At 38.8% G+C, this 25,456-nt stretch overlaps 2 protein-coding genes across 5 annotated transcripts in view; one reads left to right on the forward strand and one right to left on the reverse strand.

Annotated features, from left to right (window-relative positions):
- Positions 1–5,964: 5,964 nt before the first annotated feature.
- zgc:73226 (uncharacterized protein LOC402792 homolog) lies at positions 5,965–12,439 on the reverse strand. Its single transcript, XM_017407559.3, has 6 exons — positions 12,266–12,439; positions 8,917–9,067; positions 8,711–8,792; positions 8,369–8,442; positions 7,732–7,878; positions 5,965–6,684 (listed from the first exon to the last, which is right to left on the reverse strand). The coding sequence occupies exons 1-6, from the start codon at positions 12,306–12,308 to the stop codon at positions 6,636–6,638; spliced, it is 546 nt and encodes a 181-aa protein (XP_017263048.1). The 5' UTR covers positions 12,309–12,439; the 3' UTR covers positions 5,965–6,635.
- Positions 12,440–21,529: 9,090 nt separating this feature from the next.
- The window catches only part of LOC108231025 (flocculation protein FLO11), a 41,714-nt gene continuing 37,787 nt past the window's right edge, over positions 21,530–25,456 (forward strand). For 2 of the 4 annotated variants that reach the window (XM_017407821.3, XM_037979624.1), the window contains exon 1: positions 21,530–21,985. The gene's annotated coding sequence lies outside the window, so the exon portion shown is untranslated. The other 2 variants (XM_017407817.3, XM_037979623.1) reach the window with 2 other exon arrangements.

Here is a 25,456-nt window from a genome sequence, read left to right on the forward strand (position 1 = left end):
CAGGCGCTCTTATTAATTCTTAATACTCCTGGCACACTGAGAGCAACCATGTCTGAGTTTTGAAGTTCTGCAGTGCAGTTGGAAACTGCACAGAAACAAAAAAGGAAAAAAAAAAGAGGGAAGAGCACGCCGGGTCATTTGTTCAAACACAATTCAGTTCACGTTCACGTTTGTGCTACACTCACCCTTCATGACTGACTGTTGGGAGGAAGAAAGAGCGGCATACATAAAACAGCACGTGGAAGCAATTATTGTTCTTTCCTGGTGTGTAATCAGGCGCAGCAAACGTGATGACAAGCACATGTTTGATGTCAGGATGAAATGAAAAATGCATCACATCATTTTATATATATATAAATAAACAACACACATTCCCTATTTAAACTTCCTGCTACATCAAACATGAGGTTGATGAATCAAATACCTACTGTGTTCGTGAAATCCAGCAAGCTTTTGTTGTTACCTTTAACAGTGGTGTATTTAATATTTAAAATAAATGTAAAATTACAACTACAAAGGTACAGCAATCGCCTCTTACATTCGTTTTATATTCATAAGAAAAAAAAATCAAATAAGGGAGATTAGTGTTTAATTTGCACAAATGTAATCTACGCCCACGAAATGCAAACAAACTGTTATTTTTGCTTGTGTTGGAGTTTACTGGTTTCGTCATGTGCATTCAATTATATGTCTCATTTTCTAGTGGGAGTTCGTCAGTCTCTTATACAGAATTATAACCTACTATTTCCCATAATAAGTGGTTCAGCAGGAGGAAATGGGCCACAGCCACATGTGGTAAAGTGGAGCATCTTGAGATGAAATCAGCGGCCATGTTTTAGTGTTGAGGCTGCGCCAGCTCAATGATATTCTTTTGTTACATCCAAACTCTTTGAAACTGAACTTGCTTTTTTTCCCTCCTGTCTAGCAGCATTGATGTGGGAAGATAATGCATTTCCCAGAAAGACAGATCCGCAGTCCAGGAAATGAACAGAGTTCTTTTGAATTCTGTCTCAGCTTTAGCTCTATCTTCATGGACGGAATTAGAATTTTTTTTTTATTATAACGCAAAATGTTCAGACTCACTTTTATCATCCCAGTCGATGTGTACCTCGAAGTCCACTCTCGCCCAGGAAAATAACAGCTGGTGTTGAATGTTGCTCTCTGTAGTAATTGTCCCCTTTTTCTGGGAGGATATTACAGGGTTGATAGATTTTAACACGGCCCCCTGCTATGAAGATGTCACAAAAGATCACAGAAAAAGGGTATATAACAGCGTAAGAACATGATGATTTACTGGTCTGTTCCACTTGTGGCCTTTGGCTTCTCTTAAGCAAAGGATGGATGGTTAAAGAGGTACTGAAGCAGGAAATATCTACTTGTCAAAACTGGCAGCCCGAGGATCCAAATCTATTTCTTCAAATTTGTGAGTGCTTAAGCAGAGGGCTGCATTCTCTAAATGCTCTCCTGTTTTATTTTTAGTGTCTGTCTCACTTACATTTATTTAATTTGCTGTTTTCATTTACAGCTGCTTTGGTTTTGTCTGGGTTTTTTTTGGCAAAAATACTGTCAACAGCAAACTTTTCTTATTCAGAATTGTTTTGTCCACATGAGCTCACCACCTGCAAAGAGATAACCATGAGCAGGTGGTGAGAAGCAAGTGATGCCAGGGGCCATCACAAACTGGTCCTTGGGTCATTTATACAGACAGAGGTGACTAAAATTTGACTTTGGAGGTCAGAAATGGCCACAAAAGAAAAAACAAAAACTGCATTGAGGGCATAAGATAAAATTAATTTGCACCTCTTAGTTACTGCATCTGCATGTTGTAATTAATTTTTAATGTTCAAGTATATATGTGCAGCAAAGTAAATGTCGAAACATAGAAGCAGCACAGCAGGTTAGCACACTAAAGAAGGGTTGGTTCCTCTCAAACACAAGCTGCCCTGAAAACATTACTTGTTCTGAAGGGACTCTTAAAAATGGACATCTTCTTGTCTTTGTCATGCATTTCCATCAATCAAGCATGAAAGTTTTGAAAAAGTTTGGCTTCATTAGGGCAGTGCCATGATTGGTGAAGAAAGAGGGGAACCCAGAGCGCAGACTCATGATGAAAATAAACAAATTTATTTAAAATTAAAGAAAAAAATAAATAAAATGCTGACAATATTTTAAAATATTTCGGTCATAATTAGAAATGCTGTTACTCTGGCACCACGCTGATGCTCATGTTTGTTTGTTTTTATAGCAAAACATATTGAGCTGATAAACCTTCAACAGGTCTTTATGGTTCCCACAAGAAGTGTCCTTGTGACTAATGCAACATCCTTTCACATCAGCAGTTTATTTAGAGTTGACAGTTTCCATGGTTTTGTCCTTGTTTTTCTTTCTTTCTTTTTTCCTTTACTGAAATACCATCAACAACAAAAAAATTTCCATCAGGATGCTTTTGACCACATGAGTCCACCACCTGCAGGAAAAGAAATCATTATTGGGTGTGATGTGTTGTGAGTAGCAAGAAGTGCCAGGGGCCTAGGTGAGCTGATTCCCAACATCACAAACACTTTTGGTCATTGGCAATAAAAGGGTCAGGAGTTTTTCTGTGTGTGTGTGTGTCTGTGTGTGTGTGTGAGAGAGAGAAAGGTTGAGCATATTCAGTCATTGGTCTCACCTTCATACACAGCTTGGGTTTTGGAATCAAACTGAATTTTCTCTCTAGAGTTGTCCACAAAAGAGGCATTAGGTGTGTGTTAAGATACTCACAACCCCCCAGCAGAGCGCCTCAGTGTTGAAGTGCCAGGTGAATGAGAAGGGCACCCCTCTGTGGCTTTGACCTGCATAGGGAAAGTTTCTGACTTGTTGTGCTTAAGCATCAAACATCAGTTCAGATTACCCACCCTCTTGGAGTCCATTGTTGTCCCAGGGGACTTCAGTGTCCAGGTGGACAATGACACAGAGAGAGGCAATTATGAGAAATGGTCTCCTTGATCTGTATTTGAACAATTTTCTGTTGTTTGACTTCTTTGCTTGGCATAGATCGTCTATAATGAACACCGTGTTCAAGCATAGAGCTATCAACTGATCACCACCTGGTGGTGGGTTGGATCCAGCAGTGGGGAGGTTGTCAGACAGACCTTGAAAACTCCAACAAGTAATGAAGGTAAACTTGGAATGTCTGGTATAGGCCCTTGTTTGGCAGATTTTTTCACACATCCTGGGGAAAGTTGAGGACAATTTAAATAGGTCATGTTCAGACCATGTATTGCAAATGCAGCTTCTAGGACAGTGGTGTCCAATCCTGGACTTTGCTGTCCTTGGGATCTTTTGACAAAGCTGACATGCACCAAGTGACCAAAAAAGTTGTAGTTTTGGATAAGGAAGTTAAAACGTGTGTGTGGGACGAATCTGGTGAAGCTACTGAGATAAACTTTCACTTGATCACAAGGGAGTCCTGGTAAACCATTTGACATATCAGAAAATGAGCAGAGTCAGTCTTCAGCTGTGCCTGGCTTGAGTGGCGAACTATTGATCTGAACTGAAGACACTGTTGGGCAGTGGAAGAAATACTTCAAGGATTTTATTAAGCCGGTCACCATGCACAACAGTAAGGAAGCAGCGTCTGAGGACTAGGGAAGTCTATTACCATGGTAGAGGTTGCCAAGGTAATTAAAAAGCTTCTCAGTGGCAGGGCACCAAGGATGGATGAGATTTGCATTGATTTGTTCAAAACTCTGAATATTGTAGGACTGTCCTGGTTGACACATCTCTTTAATGTTGCAGGAAAATTTTTCAAAAGATGTGGTTCCGTTGGTATCTTCAGAACGTGACTTTCAGCATGTTTTGAAGTAATTCAAAGCTGAGTGTGATGTGACCTAGATTAAAGTCTGCTCTTCTAAATTTAAGGCAATGATTCTCTACAGGAAAAAAGGTGAATTACTCCCTCTGGGTAGGGGATGGGTATCTACCTCAAGTAGAGTATTTTTAGCATCACTGTGACTTGTTCTTGAGTGACAGCAGGATGGAACAAGATATGGCAAGATGGATTGGAGCTTTGTCTGCAATAATGAGGGCTCAGTTCCCATCTGATGGTAAAGAAGGAGCTGAGCCAAAGACAAAGCCCTTGATTAACTGTTCCATCTACATTCCAACCCTTAACTACGGTCATGAGATACAGAACATGACTAAAAGAATACATTAGCAAGTGAAATGAGTTTTCTCTGTACAGTGTCTGGGCTCAGCCTGAAGATGAGCCTTAGGGTGAGAAGCTATGCGATTTGAGAGGGACTTGGAGTAGTTTAAAAAAAAATCAGCATGAGAGTTCAGATGTTCGCCTGCAGATGACCTGCTTTTGAAGGATTTTGGGTGCATCGTGTATAAAGGAGACCCTGGAGCAGACCCAGAACTCACTGGAGGGATTGTATATCCCCTCTGGTCTGAGGATGCTTTTGGGATTGGAGCTGGGGAAGAATGCTGCAGGGTAAGGATTTCTGAGATTCCCTCCTGGACCTGTTGCCTCCATAACCCAACTTCCAATAAGAATATACAAATAGATAGATGGAGATGTTTCTGACACCCTATACAAGCCCCACTAAGTTTTTGATCAACAGAAAAAATATGCAGAATTGTAAAAAAAACTGTTATTTGTCCCTTTAAATGTTCAGTGCAACAAATCTAGGGACATCTAGTGGCAGGAATTGTACATTCTTTTGTAAATATGAATGGACCTCACCTATTCAAAAGTTATGGTGGTTATAAACAATCATTAAAGGCCTCTTAAATCTTGTTTCTGTCTTGTCCCTTCAGGGCTTTTATGGAAACGGGTGTTGCAAAATTGTGGAGTGTTGTTTTTTTTTTTTAATTATATTTGTGTTTTGTGTTTAATACAACTTTTTTTTGCCACACATAATGATACACAAATAAAAATATGGTTATCTAGAACTATGAATCAAAGAATGCAACCATTTTTTTTGTAGAAATTTAACATTATATTAATAAAGGCTATTCCCACTCAGAGACAAATAAATATTATTTAGAACAACACTACATATTGTTTTAGTTCTTTCTAATATAAGAAAGCACAAGAACCTCCACTACTAACTTGCCTTGGAATGTTGTGCTCACATGTGCACGATACATGTGGTTGCGAATGGAAACCAGGTACTTTGTGTTTGTTTTGCTTGATGCTTGATGTTGCATCGTCAGCTTGGTGTGTCTAGAAGTGGCTTAACAAGCCCAGCAGGACGTCTCGCATCAAACGCTTTGCTGATAGCTGATGAACTCAATGGGCTTGGCCGGGCTGGATGACAAACTGGCACGTTCACGTTCCAGACAGCACAGCAAAACCTCAGTGTGCCTTTTAAACCCTCCGTTCAAATTCCAAGGCAAGAATTTTCACGAGATGTTGAGACAGGTTTCCAGTTTATGGGAAAGCAATAAAATGTCAAACTCATGGCGGTTTAACGCAACAGCTTGTTAAAAAAGGTGGTCTTATGTGAGGTAAACAATGACAAATGCAGATGGAGGGGTGCTGGTGTGATGTCATGGCATTTGTGTTAGACACAAGGAACAGTCATCACTAGTGGAGACTGTAAATAAACAAAAACACCACACACACACAGAAAAAGGTCATGAGAACAAGCCAACAGTCATTTGCAGTGATTTACCTCACATGGAAACGCAAACAAAACTTAAACAGATGCTGTGGTTCATTTACAGGTTGTTAACAGCGCAGTTGCTTGTAAAAGTCTTTCATTTTTGTTGCCTATGTCTGCATGCAAATAATCTCCAGACTACTAAAACCACAAACTAAAAATACATTTTGGCAGGAGCCAAAGCTTACTTCAGCAAATCTTAGTGGTTTGCTGACTGAAGACGCTTCACTTTCTCCTCATTCGGTAAACGAGATGAGCATGTGTGCAACCAGTATGAGTATGAAAAAGAAAAGGAATAAAAGACCCGAGAGGCACATTAAGGTTCTGAGGAGTAAAGTTTAATGGGATCATGACTGCCTTTGTCAGGGGTCAAATATTTCATTGGTTTATGGAACAAAAAGCACAATCAGAGCCATTTGTACAATTCATTCGGCCAACTAAAAGGGTTTGCATCGGATTCACCACCAGCGTGGACAAAAACCCAAGAACCTCTTTCAGCAGCTCGGGCATACAGAGGGTCATTATTTTTGACAAATGACAGACATCTTGCTTTATCAAAGATTTGGGAAATGGCTACCACATATTATCTACCTCATTTCATCAGAACACTCTGTTCCCATCGAAACGTTTTCATCTCCCCTTATCAAAAGGATGCATTGTTCTCTTTCTCTCCTTTTTCTTGTATCTGAGCAATCCCTTCCCCCTAATTGTGCTGCAGCCTGTTGAGATCAGTGTTACTCTGCAGAAGAGTAATAGTGACCTCAGTCTGACTTTTTGGTCGGCCATCCATCCGCTCCTTAGGCACTACCACATGTACAGTTTGACAAGAAGGCTGACAGAAAAGACAGAGTGCTGCTGGATAGACAGAGGTACATACAGGCAGGTCCTATGTTTGCCCCGTAAAAAAGGAAGGAGGCAAGTTAGTGTTGGAAAGAGGGTGAACTGTGACCGTATTGGCCAGACAGGAACGCCGGCCTACAGCCAACATCACAGCGTGCTGGTTGTGGAAGCGGCCAAACGCTTTCCTATGTAGATACTGAAAAGAGAAGAGAGAAAGCAGGAATTAATTATTCAGGCTGCACTAAATAACCTCTTCAAACTCTAAAGTAGCAAACTTCCAGCATCATTTTGAGGCAATGATGAGAAGTTTCCTTCTGTGGTTTGCCAGAAGAGCTAAACCTCGATTAACCCTCTTTTACCAAGTTCACAGTTGAGAATTTTTTAAACTGAGATTTTTTTAATTTCATCTCCAGGTCTGTTTTGTTGGAGTTTGCCCTCTGGTGCTGTGATTAGGACTGTCACATCAAATATAAGTTAGTCAAAAACAACAAACATGCAGCAAACAGGAGTTTAAAATTAATTTTGGGGAAATTTGCAACAAAATCTACAGCCAGTTCAGCCAAGGACCTCTTTCAAATGGACAATTTAGTCTTGCTTCCAACAGATTTTTACATTCTTCATGTGAAGAGCTTTTTACTTTAATAGGACAAAACAAAAATTACCAGAAACATCAAAGGTAAAATTGTGAGAAACATTAAATATTCTCTGTGTTCCAGTGAAGCAAACTGACTGCCTTAGTATGTATAAAGTTGATGTTTCAAAAAGTATAATCTGAAAAAAAAAGAAAATTGCATTTATTTTGAAGTAATCCATACAGCCCACTGCTTTACAAGCATTTATAAATATTTAAGAAAATAATGTAAGTTGTAAATTATTTATATTTTCAGTGGAAGTTATTAATTTCAGAAGGTTTTTTTTAAATGTCTGAAGTATGAATACCCAAAATTTAAGATGACAAATTTATTTCTTTATTCTTACATTTTAATTAAGAGGCAGGACTAATCTTAAATGTACCTGAACACATTACACAACACACCAGCCTGAACATTTTTGTGTATGTACTTTATAAATGATATAATTATGTCCTCAGTGTAACACATAATTCTCTTTTATAAATGGGTGAATGATCATTAAAGTCAACACCATATATTCAGACCGTGGTCTCTGGCATTTTGACTCTGACAGAGTTAACCTCCTGTTTGAACATTAAATGACAAAAGGTGAGTTCATGCAAATGTCTCACCCGACTCCGAGTGTGAGCAGGTGCGAAGCCAGCAGAGAGGGAATGAGGATAAGGAGAACATCAGAGGAGAAGATTCTTCTTTTCATCAATTCTGTCTTCCTGACGCTGAGGGAGCTCTGCTGTTTCGGGTGCTGAAACACAAACTCTCTGCACAAAAACAGGAGCAAGCGAGCAGTCAGAGACAAAATATGCCTAAAGATCAAAGACTGAAAGAGGAAAAAAATAGAGATAATAACAACTGAGTGGGGGCAAAAATACTGACAATGAGACCAGTCAGAACATGTGCATGTCAAATAATGTTATTTTAGTACAAGATATATAATGTAGAAATAAAAATGAGGGTAATTCAACTTTCTTAAAAGTCATAATTCATAAAGAAAGCTTGAAACTTAAACCAAACAATTACACTGAAAGTGAATGTCAAATGTTTTGGTTTGAAAGTGAAGCAAGTCACTTTGTCTTCTAGCATAGACAAAACAAAACAAAAAAATGACCATGTTTATTGTAACTGGATGTTTTTTTATATATGTAAATACATGGACCGAATTATTCCAGCAAAATAGGTTGTTTATTTTTTATTTTCTTTGCCTAAAATCTTTGTAGACCTGTAAAAACTGTTGAATAAAACAGAAATTACTTTGGGGGCATATTTTCAGGCCTACTGGACCAATCCCACACCCACTCCGTGTCCACTCGCCTCTCAGCTTCCTCCTAAATTACACACAAAAACAAAACAAAAAACAATTAGAGAGCAGAAGTGAAGAGTTTTGTTATTATAAAATGGATCATGTGGATTTTTAGAGGATAAAAATGCAAAATAAACTTCCGAATACCAATAACCTATCTGAAACAAACAATGTCTCTCCACAAGTGGATTATTTTGAAATTGTATCAAACAAGAAATGAGCATTTTTAAAGTGTTGTTTTACTACAAATACCACCAAGTTGAGAGGAGGAAGGGGTTCAAAAAATTGAATACCTGTATAGTCACACAGTCACTATCCTGCTCACTGGTGGGTCTGGGGGAGCCAGTAGACTGTGGAGTCGCCACCTGTGGAGAACTGTGGACATATATGTGTTCATGAAATGGATGGACATCAGTTTTAAAGTTCAACATTTATTGTACTAAACCTAAAATATGAAAAGTCAATACACACATAAAACAAAGGCTTTCAGCATCATCACCTGTCTCTACTCCTCTCACACTCCAGCTGTGCCTCCAGAAGGATCCTCTCTAGCTCCCCCTGCAGGGCGGAGGAGATGCTGTCCTGAGGTCCTGTCAGACTCTCCCTGCGGCTCACGGCTGCGATCAGCTCCTCCAGCTCAACCCAGGAACCTGACGAGGAGACAACACACATTGATTTAAACATAAGGATGGCATTAAAAACAACCTTCTAATGAAAGAAGTTATAAAACTCACCTACATGTAAATCACGTACATTCTGAGGTATATATATTACAATATTGTCATTTTTATCACAATTATAATTTCATGTTTGTTTTTCCAAGACAGAAGCGACAGATTATTTACACAGAGTATCATGTTTATTAGTTGAAAATGTCTTAACTTGTGCTTTCATCTAACTTTAAATGCCTAAAGACAACATTATAACCCACTTTCTATTTCGTCAGAAAAACTTAGTGTGTTTGTAAAACATTATAACATTCTGATAATTTCTGTTTCCTCTGTGCGACTAACTATTGGAATATTTTTTTAAATTGATTTTCTGCATAATGGACAAAGTCTTAACTTAATTTTTGTTCCAATTTGTTAAAATCGCTGTTGTTTCCTTGTCATGCTGACTCATTCAAACTGTGTAAAGTGTCGTTTAATATTAAAACCCAGCTATTGTTGCTGAACATGACCAACTGTATTTTACTAATACACAATTAGCACTATTATCAAATGAAATGTTATGTTACATGACTAGTATAAGGAACATTAAAGAGAGAAGAGACACATGGACGAATTGGCCCCTATGCTTTCTTCTAAAACCCTTCAGAAGTGCACACTGAATGGAAACATGTGTGTTGTTGTGCATGGACGTATGGTGACTCAGGGATGCCACCGATGACCTTAAGTGACCACAGATGACTTGTGAGACTGTGTACTCTGAATTCTGGGTTAAGTGACATACCGTGCTAAACATGTGCTTGCAAACAAAAAGAACCAAAAACAGAAGAAGAGAATATGTGTCCTTCTGCCTGTGAGGTTTCAAAACATCAACAGGATGCTGTATGAATGAGTCTTACTGAGCAGGAAGGACTTAAACATGCACGCCGATGTGTGTGGCGTGCACAGGCCCAGAGCTAAACACCAGGGCATTGCTAACCCAGGCTGACAGCATGCCTGCTTACGTAAGATTTTATTTTGGTTTCAGATTAGCCATTCACGCCCTCCCATCCTCCCCTTTTTTCTGGTCCTGCTGCGCTGTTTGCTTCCTTCTGTGACACAGGCCGCATTTCCAAAATATCTCACCTAATCTGCCGATCAAAGTCGCTCTCATTTGATCTCTGTAATCCTCACTGTGCAAAAGTTTGTGACACCGGGATCACACAAACAGCAGCGGAGTGGGGTGACAGCACGAGTGGGCACTGTGCTGCTGGAGGGGGGGCGGGGGTGGGAGGGCACAGGGAACTGTGCCATTGCCCTAGTTATTTTTTCTACAGAGGGGAGTTATGACATAACTGCGAAGCTGCCCTTTTTATCTGTAGTCATTCTGCAGCACTAAATCAGTTTCTATGGTGCAATCCAGTACTCGTTCATCTGTGCTGCTGCTGCCAAATCAGCTTTATGTAACGAGGGCAGGAGCTGGATGGGAAAAGACTCAATGAACTGCAGCACTACAGAGATTTTTTCCCCCCCTCGTTTTCTCTGGTTATACCTGGTTAGAAATAATGAGGTTGTAAGATAAGGCTTGTTGGATTTCTTACTAAAATTTTTTGGTTTTGGTTTGAAAGAAACCAAAAGAGCCAGAACAGAGCCACGTTTGTGCAATGAATGATAAGTGAAAACAATCATACTGGAAGTCATAAAATGTTTTTTTCCCAAAATTGCAGTGGAAGAAAGAAAGATATTTGAACTATGCTGTTAAAGAAATAAGATACAAATAAGAAACATAAAAATACAAACTTTTCATGTTAGTTACATTAGTTAAAAATCTAACTTGCAGTTTTCTTTTTTTGCTTGTGAAACGCTGCTTTTTTAAAATCTGTAAGATTACAGTTTCAGAAAATCAGTTTTAAAAAAAATCTCGTAGAAAAAAATATGCTCTTAGTAAAGTCACTTCTATCTTCTCTAAATCTGAGAGTAAATGGCGACCCCTGAGAGGATGAACTTTGCTGTGGCTAACTGAGTTCTTTCAATTTCCTTTGCTTTATTTATTTATTTTTTTACGAAAATGCAGAAATGAACATTCATAAAATTCAGGCTGAATCATTGATTTGTTAATTGTTTCCATCCCGAGGTATTAAACAATGTTCTTCAGCCAAAGGTTGTTACTTTTCTAAGAAATGCAGAATATACTTTTTTTTTAGTTTGCCTACGTTTTTTCCTACTCATCAATTTTTTTAGATTGAGCCAATAAAAGCTGTTTGGTTAAGGGAACAAAATAGTAACCTTTAATGACAAAACTATCATGTTTTGGTGAGAAAAACAAGTTTTTATGGCTTAAAATGTAGCTTTTCACAAAAATACACCCAGTGTTTTACTATATGAAGTGAAAATTTCTTGACAAAACAGGGAAATTATGGCCTTTCAGACAAAGTTAAAGAAACTATTGTAAATTTTCTAAAACATTCATTGGATTACTGCACACAATGTAGATTGTGTCACTGTTTGAAAGCTTAAGAAGTAGCAGAACAAATGTGCCAGTCTCTGACTGAGAGGGTCTCCATTACAGTGTTTATTTATTATTAAAGCATAGAAAGTTTTATATTTCATGTGTAAAATGTCCTGGTCAGTTTGTATCTTGTTCAAGGCTCCCATTAAATAAAATAAAAAAAACCACTGAAGACGATGTATATGCATCATTCTGTTTGAAAATTTCTTATTAATAGTGTTATAATTGATCAAGATATAATACAGCCTAACATACGCTCTCCCTCATGACATTGTTTGTTCAAACTGTCACTGTTTGGCTCCTTATCCACATGTTTTACCCATCATCCTCTGTGCTGAGCCATGTGCAGCCGGCACAGAGGAGCTATAAGTGTCAGGAAATCTCCACATCTTAATTGGCTTACAGAGATGCGAACAGGTGAGTCAGGGAATCCGTTTATACAATGACAGCGGCAACAACAACAACGACAACTGTGAAGGCAGCATGGCCTGTTTTCTGCCTGAGTTTGACAGGAAGGTAATGTTGTGCCTCAGATCATAACAGCAGAAGGATGAATGTGTCTGATTGAATGTTATTGTTTACATTGTTCATCCTGGTTTATAAAAAACAAAAGGCTATTCTTAATCTAGCTAAAACAAATCTGGGCATACAAAATGGGGAAGACAACAGCCTGGCCCACCATAAGAACTCACCATAAAGTCCCTCCTCTGGTGTTTCCGAACCGGACAGAGACATCCCTGCACGCTACACAGACGCTGGAGACGGAGCTCGGAGAGATGCTGACACTGACCGGAGAGGACAAAGAGGTGAAAATGAGTGTCTGTCCTGTAGCAGTCTCCTTCAATCACTCCTGTGTTTGGACCTATGCTGTGAACACTAATCCACCCTCCTCCCCCTCCCTCGCCTCTCCTCTCCTCCCTCCCCCCTCTTGTTTCCACGTGTCAGCAGGCTGGAGGTAAACAAAACAACCTGAGAACTCAGCAGGTAAAACACCGACCAAACAAAGCAAACATATTCTCTGAAATCAAGGTGAATGACGCAGTCCTCACATTTGATTATTTAAAAGTTTCACAGGAAAGTGTTTTTATTTAATATAATAAAAGGATCTGAAATTAGAAGCTTGTATTGTTCACTTCAGTTTGTATAATATGTAAAAAAATTAAATTACATAAGAAAATAGTTATTTATTTCATTGTTTTATTATAAAAATAAATGAACAGACACAGATTCCTGTCACATTTATGTGGAGGATGTATGTACAGTTTTTAATAATGCCACTCTGGAAATTTATACTGCTGATAAAAAAAAAACACTCCTCTGGGAAGAGATTAAGTGGGACTGGAAGTCCCACCTTTACAAATTCCAACTTGTGTCAGGAAAAACCTCATAATGCAACATCCTGCAATCATCAGACAGCATAAAGGCTGAGGCCATGAAGGAAGAAAGAAGCTTTCTGCTCCCTGCTTGGTGATTATCAGGAGAGTCACTGGATAGGCGCCAGCTGCAACTGAAATTAGAGACCTATCTGAGGTTGGAGTGACATGACCTTCTCCACAACAAGCGGTTTCCAAAAGATGTGAAAACAAACAAGCAAAAAATGTTGCAATGACCTCTCCATAACATGCAAACCTTACAAACTTTAGCCTAACAAGTTTTAAATGTTGAAATTGAGCATTTTGTTACTCATAAAAAGAAATAAATCCTATTTTGAATGATGAATTTGATGCTTGCCAGAGGTTTTAATAAGAGCAGGAACAGGTGTGTGTTTACCGCTGTGTGACTTCACACACATTAAGTGTTGTGGAACTGACGGGACTATTTGTGGTGGTGTTCTAAATATATATATAAAACATTTATTGTATGTTTTACTTCATAATATTGCAAATACCTTTAATATACACACTACTTTAATCCTGGAGAGCCAGACAGATTTGATATGTGCAAGGTGAGCTTTTGAATTGCCTGATTAGAAAAAGCAAGGTCTTCCCTGAAAAACACCTCTTCAAAATGGCAGCATATTGCACTAAAAGCTTTATAACTCCAAGGTTCCTTGACATATGTGCAAGTGACTCATACCAATCACACTGGCCATCAGCATGCCACGAGCAAGTCCACTGAACGACTAATCTGATAAACCATGTAGTATTAAAATAAAGGAGGAGAAAATCAATTCAGAATGAATTGATAACAGGTTTCATGTATTTCTACAGAAGCTGAAAGAGGACATGCTTAGAATATTTGTTTGCAAATCTGAAAACCAATCAGGGTGCTCAGTCTGACCTGGATTAACAACTAAATCCACCTAGAACGGACAACTAAGCTTTATATTTGGACTGTGGAGCAAGAAGAATATACACTAGCCTATAATAATCCATCCATCCATTATCTTTACCTGCTTTTCCTTTCCAGGTCGAGTGGAGATGGTGCCTATCTTCAGCAGTCAGCCTGTACTAATGATTTACTAATTTATGTCCATTGTTTACCAGGAGAAAGCATGGAACAATGGTCTTCTTAGAAACCTTGGGTCCTGCCGTTCATGTGAATGTACTGTAACATTGATCTTTTCAGTCCAACTGTGCATCTTTGGGACAAACAAGTCCAACCCACAGAGGTTCCACCTCATAACTTACAAGACAGATTTGCCGTACTGACAGCCTGGTACCACAGGGGACATTCAGAGGTCCAGTGGAGTCCAAACCTACAACAACCCAGACCTATTTTAGCAGCAAAAGGAGGACATGTTCAGCAGCAGGATCATAATGTTTTTCTTGATTAGTGTATAGTGTGTGTTAGCAGCTCCAGGCAGTAAGGTTGTTCTCATTACTTATATCCCCATTTGTCAATGGCTGATAAAATAATTTCAGACTGTACTGATGCAAACTTGCAGAAGCAAAACAACACTATGCACAGAAAATGTCCTCTGCGACTCCCACCCATGAAAGTTTCATAATTACATTATGCATATGCTGATGTAAATGTAGGGAAAAGCTGATTATTCTCATGGCTAATTGAGGTGGAAATTACTGCGTCTGGCTGCAGTTTAAAATGATTTTCTTCAATGATTGAATCAGAAACTTAGAAAAAGCCCACAATGGTTGCTTTGGCCAAACAAACGTAAAAAGAGAACCTGATAGTATAATTTATAGCAAATTTATAATTTCATCAAATTTAAACTTTTACAACACATTACACAATTCTTCATAGAATTCCCTCATTTTTTAAGTCTAAGTTTTATTTTTTTAAAATTCAAACAGTATTCAACAGTTTTTGCAGCCCCTCAGTAACTTCACATCCTTTCCTTATTTGATGATAGACTGAATAAGATAAAGTACGCATTATATTCCCCTTGTTATAAAACTATATAGTGCAGTATTGGTACATCAGCTTACCAATTTAGCTTTGTATTTAAATGAGACTAAATTTGTTACATTCCGTTACTGCACACACTTTCTTATCCACCATCTGCTTCAACCCATTCAGGTTCTATGGGAGCTGAACCCCACCTCTCACCCTCTGGAGGTGAGGGACAGGACGCCTGTCCATAACAAAGCCAACACAGAAACACACCAGACAGACATCATGCAAATGCTCACACTCACACCTATGGCCAATTTAGAATCACAGAAGAATCTCACATGCATGTTTCCATACTGAGGGAGGGAACTGGGGTACCTGGGAAAAACCTGCACATGCACATGGGGGAACATGGAAACTCCCTCCTGTCAAGATTTGAACCTGCAACCTTCTTGCTGTGAGGCAACAGTCTAATGACTTACGGTACAATGCAGCCCACTACAATAAGCTTTTTAAAAGATATATTTTTTTATTTGCAAGATATCTCAATTATCAAAGCTTGTTATTAAAAATATGTATATTTGGGTGTAAAATGACATTTGTATCCTCTAAGGTACTGTTGTGATTTAAGGTTGGTGTCAAACTGGAGCTGAAACCACAGTCCATCATTTTCTAACCCTTGAATGCAGAGTTTTTTTGCTGATCTACAATTCACATGCTTTTTTTTTTTTTTAACATGCTGCTCCTGTTTTCTGGAATAATGTTCAGCAAGACTAAAAAATTGCCAAAAATAGACTTCATGAGGAAGTTTAAATCCATTCTAAAGAAAAGAGAAAGTAATTTTGTTGCTGCTGTGGTTTTGTAACATGGTGTGATTGTTCACTTGTAAATGTTGAATTTGTTGTATATTTTGCTGCCTTCTTGGTCAGGTCTCTCTTGAAAAAAAAAAAAGATGTTTAGCCTCAATCAGAGTTCTACCTGGATAAATAAAACAATACATCATGGTACTAGCTGAGAAGTGTTTGCTAAAAACTTTGAGAACAAACTTGTTGTGGTTACCAGAAACACATAAAGCTAACATTAAACCCTGGGGTTGGATAACACACACACAAATACATGCACGCAGTCCTTTTAATCAGATTTTTAGAAACAAATAAGAAAACTATAAATCTTTAGTGATTACGCAAAATTTGTTTGTTGTAGAGACAATGATTTCACAAATTACAAACAATTATTTACCATAAAATATATATATGGCTTTAGGGTTATTGCAAAAATAGGAACATATTAAAATAGTGTTTTCTTTCATGTTTGGCAAGCTGTATGGGGGGAAGAATAGCCTTTGATGTGTTCCTTAAAGCCAAGCAGATTAGGATGTTCATGCTGCTTTGTCAGCATCGTGTACCTGAAACTTGTGAGAACTCTGCTCCCAATTTAAATGAACTTCAGATCAAGAGTCTATTTCACATTCTCCTATTTGTGTCTGCGTACCCCGCGGCCACAGATTATTCTATTTCTGTGACATTTCTTTAGGAAACCTGTCATCCATGACATCAGCAGGACACAGACTTAGTGCTTGAAATCATTTACGAAGCCCAAAGCTAAAAGACACAACACTACACACGCCTGTCTCGGCACACACGGTGCTCTCTATCATCAATGTGTTTACCCCTTTATTCGCCATTTGCTAATAATTAACAGTTCAATAAACAAACAACCCTTCAGGATTAACCACATCAGAGGGGAAAAAAAAAATTATTTTTTTGTTTTTCTCTTGAATCATTTGAAAGAGTTTTGTGATGCAACATTGCCCAACACTTTATGAACAACATCACCACCTGGTGGAAAGAGCCATTAAAAATCATGTTCTGAGGCGATTTTCTCCACCAGCAGAGCAACCAGAACTGCCACATGCTGTGTTTATCTAAATTAATTAAAGTACAGCTGGTTTAAAGCATCTAAACCACTTTATAACTCCATTTAAAAAAAGACTTATTGTGGGGCAGTCAAGAAAAGCAGGGATTAAGAATTGTACCCTTCACTGCACATAGCAGCAGCCAGAACCCTTTCTATTTTCACAGCGTATCCTCTCATCCATTTATTATGTTGCCGAGCAGCATTTCTTTTCTGACCTCCAGCCTCATCTCGAGACAAGAAGACAGACACAGAGAAGTCATTATTCAGCCTCGAAACAAAGCAGGAAAAGTTCCCTCATCCATCAAAGCAACCTAAGATCTATGACAATGTCCAGGGCATGGCTCAGATCAAAGAGGGGAGATGCCACCTTTACTCAGGTCCTGCAAAACTCTGGCTGGCCTCGTTCATCCATCATGCTCGAAACTGAGATATCCAAACAATAAAAGCTTTTCGGGTAATGGCCACAGTTAGAGCTCACCGTAAAAAGACACGTCCTCCTTGCCTGCAACCTGGCATTAAGCCGTGATTGATGAATTGATCTGAGTGATTTTTTTTTTTTTTTTTACAAGATCTGTTTTTAAAGTTCCTGTTTTTGTTGCCAGGCAGACACTGGAGGCTGATTAATGAGAGTCGGAGGAAAGTTTCAGTGGTCTTTATGTGATTTTGTAGTTGCAGCGATAACAAAATGTGACTTACAATATGCAGTGGATTAGTGATAAATAATTAAAGGACTACCATTTCTTTAAGGAATACATATCACCCATTGCCCTTCATACCAGAGTTTCAGACTAAGAACATAATGTTGAGAAATGAAGGAGTTGTAGCCATTATGGTTAAAGAATGAAAATAACATTATGCCTAATTTCATATCTCACTCAGAGTATGCGTTTTCAATGACTCTCAGATACTACCTCATCAAATTTTTGCTCAATAGCTCTAAAATTGACTGAGTTATAGCCATTTTTCTCTTGGCTAATGTTAATTCGCTGTGCCATATTGTATTAGATTAACTCCAGAAGTCAATCAGTTTTAGATGTATATCCAGTGATTTCTTTTGGCAAGTTACATGAACACACACAGACACAGGCTAAACGCTACACCTTCGTTTGCTTTCGCCTTTTGATGGTGGGCGATCATAAATTCAGTTCATCTGGTCATCTCAGGAAGTAAAGCTGAGTATGACAGCTTTACAGAGGAACAAAATAACTAAATACATCTAGAGTAGTGGTCTCCAATTCTGGTCCTCGAGGGCCACTATCCTGCATGTTTTACTTGTTTCTCTGCTCCAACACACCTGATTTGAATCAATGAGTGATTAACAGGCTTCTGCAGAACATGAAGAGGTAATTTAACCACTGAATTAGGTGTGTTGGAGCAGGGAAACAAGTAACACATGCAGGCTAGGATTGGAAACCTCTGATCTAGAGTGACTTTAGCCAAACATGTCAGCTCCAAAGCTACAATAACGATACTTTAGTGTAACGATCTTTTATGTTTCTCTTAAACCACTGTTTGCTTGTTTGTTGTTTTCTCTTTTTTTATGTCATTTTGTACTTTTTAATGTAATTTACAGATAAATACTTGATAGTTCATGTTTAGTTTCACTGGACAAACAGTTACTGTGGTTGTAGCTGAAAACCTTTTTAGGTCACTAAAAATGGCTTGACTTTCTCACATCTCCAGCATAACCCCCAGTGGAACAGCTGAGATGGCAGAGAGCTTCAAACGTCAAAATATAATGGTCAATCTACTAAAAAAAAACACACCCAAAACACTGCCAGCGGACTTGCTTTGTTGTCAAGGTCCTCTCTGTAGCCAGCAGGCTCCTCTGCCTGTTTAGACGACTCATGGAGTCTGTCCTCCTCTAATTATCCTGCACTGCTCCATCTGCCGTATCACCGCGCCGACAGCCTCCACCAGCCACAGAGACGCTCACATCGCTGTTCTTTCAATTCTCGCAGACATCAGAGTTGATGCAGTTGTGCGAAGCCAAACCCTCTTTGCAGCAAATGACCCTGAACACCCCCTTTAGACCATGTGTCACTCGCTTCAGTCCAGCTGAAGTTGCAAATCCTGGGGACTGATGCACAGTTTTTTTTAAAGTGCAAATTAAAAACATAAAGTTAGCCTTTAGCTATATGTGTAAAATCTCTGAAATGTCTTGAGAATCTGCTAATACAAGTTGACCTGTGACAAAAAAAAAGGTGCATCCTAAAAATGATGAATAAGCTACACTTGTTTCACCAAGACACAATGCCAACAAATTAATTCAATAATATATAAAACAAACAAACAAACAAAAAAAAAACACAACTTTAGTGTAACTTGTATGTTTATTGCTATTTTATTTACCACTGTTGTTCCAGCTATTTGCGTTCAATTGTTTTGTTATTTTATACATTGTTCTTGGTGCAATTCTAAAGATGTATATGTTTGTACATACTGCATGTAGGCATGTATGTATTTGTATTTATTTACCCTTTATTTCATGTCCCAATGACATTCAGCACCTTTTCTTACAGGGAGTCCTGGTCAAGAGAGCTGCATATATTTACACGATTATAAAAACAGAGTCATGCTAAAGCTTTAAAACAAATAGTATTTATATATAGAAATATTTACATTCAAATACAAAATAAAACAAAGCACATGTTAAAGAAATATACAAATATGCTGTACATATACACTGTAGGAAAGAAATGGGACATTTACGGTAAAAAACCAGCAGCTGTGCTTGCCAGGATTTCATTGTAGAAACTATGATGACCATGAATGTTTGTACTTGGAAACAGACGGAAATGCAGCACCAGGAGTGAGATGAGGGTTTAGGGATCTTCTACAACTTGCAAAATCGGGCTGTAGAGAACATCAGTAGAGTTGTCTGTGTTTTCACAAAAATTACATTTGACATTTATATCTCATTTTAACATTCCAACAGTTAAATTAGAAACATGCCAGTTTATATAATTTTGTAAAATATTCTTGTCTTACTTTATTGACTATTCCTAAACATTCATTCAGTTCAGAGTTTGACTTTTTTTGAATGAAATGAGACTATAGTCTCCACAGATTCACTAAACTGAAGGGTGAAACAATGGATTTTGAATCTGTGTGCATAATTTGTTAAACTCAAGAAATAGATTCTTATGATCCCAAGTTTTTATTCTACCGTAGGGAAACTGTTGAGAAGTGAGCTAGTGGCCACCGATGTGACTGAGTTGGACTGAACCAACTCAATTCTGAGGAAGGGGGTGTAGAGTGTAGTGATTATTTATTAAATCAGGTTTTTAGTTTGTAACTAAGAAAATAGTATCACATAATACTCAATGCTTTTATTTTATTAATGGGAGTAATAACATGTGTTTAAGTCAAAAACTTGGGGAGCAGCTGCTCAACTTACTCCATTATGCAGGTCCCTATATATCTACGTGCTGTATGCATGAACATAAGTATATATGTATAAGTATATAGGTACCATGTGTACAATATGAATGTATCCACCTATCCATGCATGTATGTATGTATGATCTGGCAACATTTTTTAAAATTCTTTAGTGATTTGCAAACATCCACCTTCACAGTTTTTAGGAAGTAAATACATACTGTAAGTAAAATTCAAATACACAATGTGGATAGTAGTGCAGAAAACTAAAGAAACTTGACTTATTATTCAGATCCGTCATCCTGAACATAATTGGCAATCCCATTATGAGTCAGTGATGCACTACATAGCCTGTCCATTGAGCTCAAACTCTAAATGCAATGGTGGGAGTAGTGCTCTTTCAACAAAATTATATTTGAAATCCTTTCATTTCCTAGAAATTGGCTCTCACAGTGTAAAAGGAGCTATAAAGACATGATTCATTTTAATGTAAATCTGATCGAGCGTGAGGAGATAGTACAAAATAAGTGATCAGAGCTGATAAAATAGGATGAGATGCCTCAGCCCTTGAGGCATGTAGGTGTAGACATTTTTTTCTTGTTCTCTGCTGTGCAGAGTGGCCTGCACTACTTACTGTAGCCTCAGGTGACAACAGTCAGTTCAGTCATGATGGGGTCAATGCACATTGACCAGAAAAAAAATAAAGAAGAAATCACTTTTCCCCCATGCTAACAACCTTGGACAGGAGAGAAACCAAGCGAAAATCTGTGATTAATCCAACACATTTTGATGTTTTGCCCTTTAATTTGCATGCACATCACTTATGCATGTTAATCAACAAAGGCCTGAAAACAGTAGAGCGGCTTAACCTTCGCCAACTATGGATCTGCCTCTGCTTCAGAGGGCCATTGTCCATGTGTCTCTATTATCCTGCTGGTCACGGTTCTCTGGCTCTGCCCCCACTCATATGGGAGATATCTGTAGAATAATTCTACCTGTCTGTTCCTATCTCCTTCTCCCTCTTTCTCCTCTCATTTTCCTCTCTCCCCCTCTCTCTCTCTCCAAGCCTGACCTTTCTGCATTGCTCTCCAGCTGACCTTGGTGTCTTTCAGCTCTTTCCTTTTCACCTCCTCACACTACTAGCTGCTCTCCACCACATTCACCTCTAACCACCTCCCCATGCCCCTCATTTCCACCCCCAACTGATTGCCTTGTCTCTCTGTGTCCCTTGGTTACGCCTCCCGGATCACTTAGTTACCCCTCTCTCCTCCTCCTGCTGTCTCCTTCGTTGCTCTCTGCAGCTGTGCATACTCTGCTTTTTAATTAGACCGACTCAAATAGCTCCACCTCCTTGTGCCTCCTATACTCTCCATCCACACACACACAGACACAAGCACACACTCCCTCCCTTTTGCTTACAAGGATACAGAGGCTTGCATGGCGACAGGGAGAGGAGGTCATGATGAAGAAATGCAGAAAGAAAACAGGGAGAAGTGAGAGGAGCGTCTGAGAGTATAAACTGCCTGTTTGCTCACTCTTGTCTTCTTGCTCCCCCTCCTGTCCTTTCACTTCCACTCACAGCACAAAACACACAGACAACTAGGTAGGCACAGCGAAGCGCAGAGCTGTGAGGGATGGAGAGGAAGGTTCCCACGTGAAAGGCATGAATCCACGGGAGAAGAAGAGGAGGGCAAGATAGAAGGAGACACAACTGGACTGGAGAGGAGAGGAGAAGCAGAGTTGAGGAGGAGGAGGAGAGGAGCAGATGGACTCAGGAGAGGAAACGACGTGAAGCTCGCCGAGCAGCGGTGACAGAGAGGTGAGGATTAAAGCAAACATGAGGGATGGAAGAATGGGAGGAAGCAACGTGAAGGAATAACAGAAGAGGAGCGAGCGCTCGTGGGAGAAAGAGAAAAGCACAGAGGGCAGCAAGAAGAGGGAGATGTGGTATGTGTGACTCAGTTCTGTGTCCTCATGGAAGATAGTACAGCAATCTACCCAGCAGCCTTCTCCCAGCATCACCATAGAGATAGCAAAGTGAGAATAACCAGACATGAGGACAGATTTGAAAGCAACACATAAGAGTCTGTTTATATTTTGTATCATGCAAATCACATTATTTTTACCTCTTTATGTGAACTGTTCGAGGAAAAAAGGCAGCGTACAGTGTGTCCTTGCATGTGTGAGTAGACTACACGTGCACGCTTACATTTTGTTTATGTTTTTGACAGGTGAGTGTATGAGCACTTATTCATACTGACACCAGAAGTGCGTTCGTGTGCTGGCAGTGCACATGAGCTCAGTTTACGTGTGTGAAATCCTGGAGGAATGGATTGCTCGTGTATGGATATCGGGACTTTCTTTACTGCAGGTGTGGGAGTTATTTCCTGAGTATGTGCAGGTTTATGAGAAGCTTTACAGAGTGAGGAGCTTAGATTGCTGTAGCAGCTGATGTAGCTTTGCAGATTCCAGCATCGTTCTTTCATTGCAGATTTGTCATGACTCTTACTGTGTGTGCGTGCGTGTGTATATGTGTGTGGTGGGAAGTGGGTGTTCACAGAAAGTTTGAGAAAGAGGAGGAGGTTCTGACGGAGGGAATACCACCTGTATGGATGTGTCTGTATCTAGGACAAGCTGTTGGGACTACACAAGGACATTATTTTACAGAGTTTTGTGTGAAATTGTCTGACTTATATCATACAAATCTATTTGGACAAGCAGTCTCTCATGTACTTATACACCTGTATGTCTTTACACACACACCTTTGCTTTGTAATGAAGTTGTGTCAGATGTTGAAGAAATCTTTCTTCTTTTTCTCTCACTTTTTCTGCTGCACGCTACACATCTTTCCCTTTCATCTTATCTCATTAGCTTATCTTTTAAAGGGTCAGCTATCTTCACAGTCAGCACACTTTGCTCATAAGTCTGTCGTCTGTCTCCACTTAATATTCTCTCTGTTCCCAAGAACAGTTGGTTGTTTTCTGTCATTCCCTGTCTCCACAGTCTATCTGTCTGCTGGCCAGGTGTTTCCATTGAGATGACACTGATTTGGCTTTAAAGGTAACAAACAATGATGTACTCCTGGGATATTAGTGAGGACAAGGACATTGCTGCACAACAGTCCAGCAGAGACTATAACCCTCATAGGTAGTGGATTGTACAGTTTCAGTACCATGCTGTTAGACGGTGAACATATCAATGCGGCACACTGTTTTGTCTTGTTGCCGACATAGATTTACTTTTATGAAACTTTTGGCAGCAAGCGAATACAACTCATACAAACTAGAGCATACATAAACTAATAAGCCAGTGAAACCAGATAATTAGGTTGAATGCTGAGTGCAAAAAAGTAAACAATGTTTGCTTAAGCTTCCTTTACTAGCCAAACATCCTCAGATTTGCACACAATTGCTCAAGTATGCTTATCACAATCCATTGGCCAACAAATAAGGATTTTATGTTGGGCAGAGGATTTTGGTCAAAAACGACAGATGGAACAAATCACTTCTGGCACACATACATACTCTAAAAGTTAGAAACCATCCTGGATCGAAACTCGGGGGGGGAAAAAAAACAGGAGTCCACTATGTTCCATTTGGTAAAAAGAGATTTTCCTGCAGTTTTGCAAACTAATGACTTCAAACTCATGACAGAGCAGAAGAAGTTCATTTTGAGCAAAACAATTTTTAGGTAAAGTATTTTTAAATTTTAGCAACAAATTAGAAGCTTTTTCTTCATAAAGGATGGAGCTCTGGAGGTACAAGAAAGAACTACCAAATGTCGGAGCAGACATCTTTTACCTCAAATCACCATGCCAAACTGAGCAACATACTTTTAAAAAAGTACTTACACTCAGACAAGATTGTTTTTGTTGAGCACCATTGCTGCATTCTTTTTCCCTTTTTGTTGTAGCATTTGTTTGTACATGATCAATTAATTTATCAAGCAATTTATATTTTTGAATTTATTCCTAATAATTCATGAAATTCATGTAATGCTGTCAAAAATGGTTGAACATTTTTTAATGAGATGCAAAGCAGCAAGACAATTTTTTTTATAAATCTAGTCCCAATTTGATCAGGTAGCCCTTCAAGCTAATTTTGTAAGCCTGTAAGCTGATATACAGTTTTAGTGCACAACCTGTGGCTGCACAAAATTGCATTGGGCTGAAGTTGTGAGGCTGTCAAAATTTGATTTTCACTTGTTAAGGGGCTACAGTGGTTGAAGAGTGGATGAGTGCTTTGTGTTTTATGAAACCCCAGAAGGAGAAGGAGAGAGAGAGCGAGAGAGAGAGAAGCCCATATAAGACACAGCATACAACTAAATGAACAGCGGATATAACTTGGATTAAAACACAATAACTCATGAACACATTTACGCTCTTCAACAAGATCCAATAAACACATCGAGGTTACTGAATCAAATGTCAGGTTTTTCATATGAACTAGTTTGGGGGCTTCATTAAAACCGCAGCCAAATGGTTTCTGGGATGGGTTGCTAGGGTAACCCACACAATGGAGAAGAGGTGTGTTGAAGAAGGAGCCAGTATACTTTCTAACACTACCTTCTGAGCGTAATAGTTTTTGTCAGCTGAGCCTGAAAGAAACTGAAACTAAAATATAAAGAGCTTTAACTATTGTCTAACAATAATGGTCCCATGTAGACCTCTACAGCTATTCATTAATATTTGTGGACTTATTAGTCTTTTAAAGACCTTCACATGCAAAACACAAGCATGCATCTCCATTCTATATGATAAAAAAAACGGTGAAATGTTGTGACAAGTTTAGAATAGGGTGATGTTTTTCTTCTCCTTTTTTTCAATAATACGTTGATGCAGTTGTGGAGAATGCAAAATAAAATATATACAGGGACAACAAATGCATCACAAGGAAGCAAAATAAGGTATAGGCTACACAGCTGCAGTAACAGGATAAGATGATTTGTAAAACACATTCAGAAAACCACTGACATCAAGAGGTCAAACGCTTCAGTGCTTTCCCACGGTGCAAGGATTTTAATAGTAATTGTATTTTGATAGAAAAAAACAAGCAAAGTTCTCTTTCTGTGTATGTTATTGTATATAAAACTTACTGGAGCAGGTGAATATGGCTCACTGGGATTTGAAATGGCCAAATCAAACATCCACTAAACAAACTGGTAGTAAAAAAAAACTAGATCTGACAAGAACAACAATAATTGTGTTCATTGTGTTGCCAAGTAATAAGCACCATCCAGTAATGTTTCAAGTTTTGGTGCTGCCGAAGATGCAAAATTCACTGCATACAT

The sequence above is a fragment of the Kryptolebias marmoratus genome, linkage group LG14, assembly GCF_001649575.2.
Source record: "Kryptolebias marmoratus isolate JLee-2015 linkage group LG14, ASM164957v2, whole genome shotgun sequence".
Taxonomy (NCBI): domain Eukaryota; kingdom Metazoa; phylum Chordata; class Actinopteri; order Cyprinodontiformes; family Rivulidae; genus Kryptolebias; species Kryptolebias marmoratus.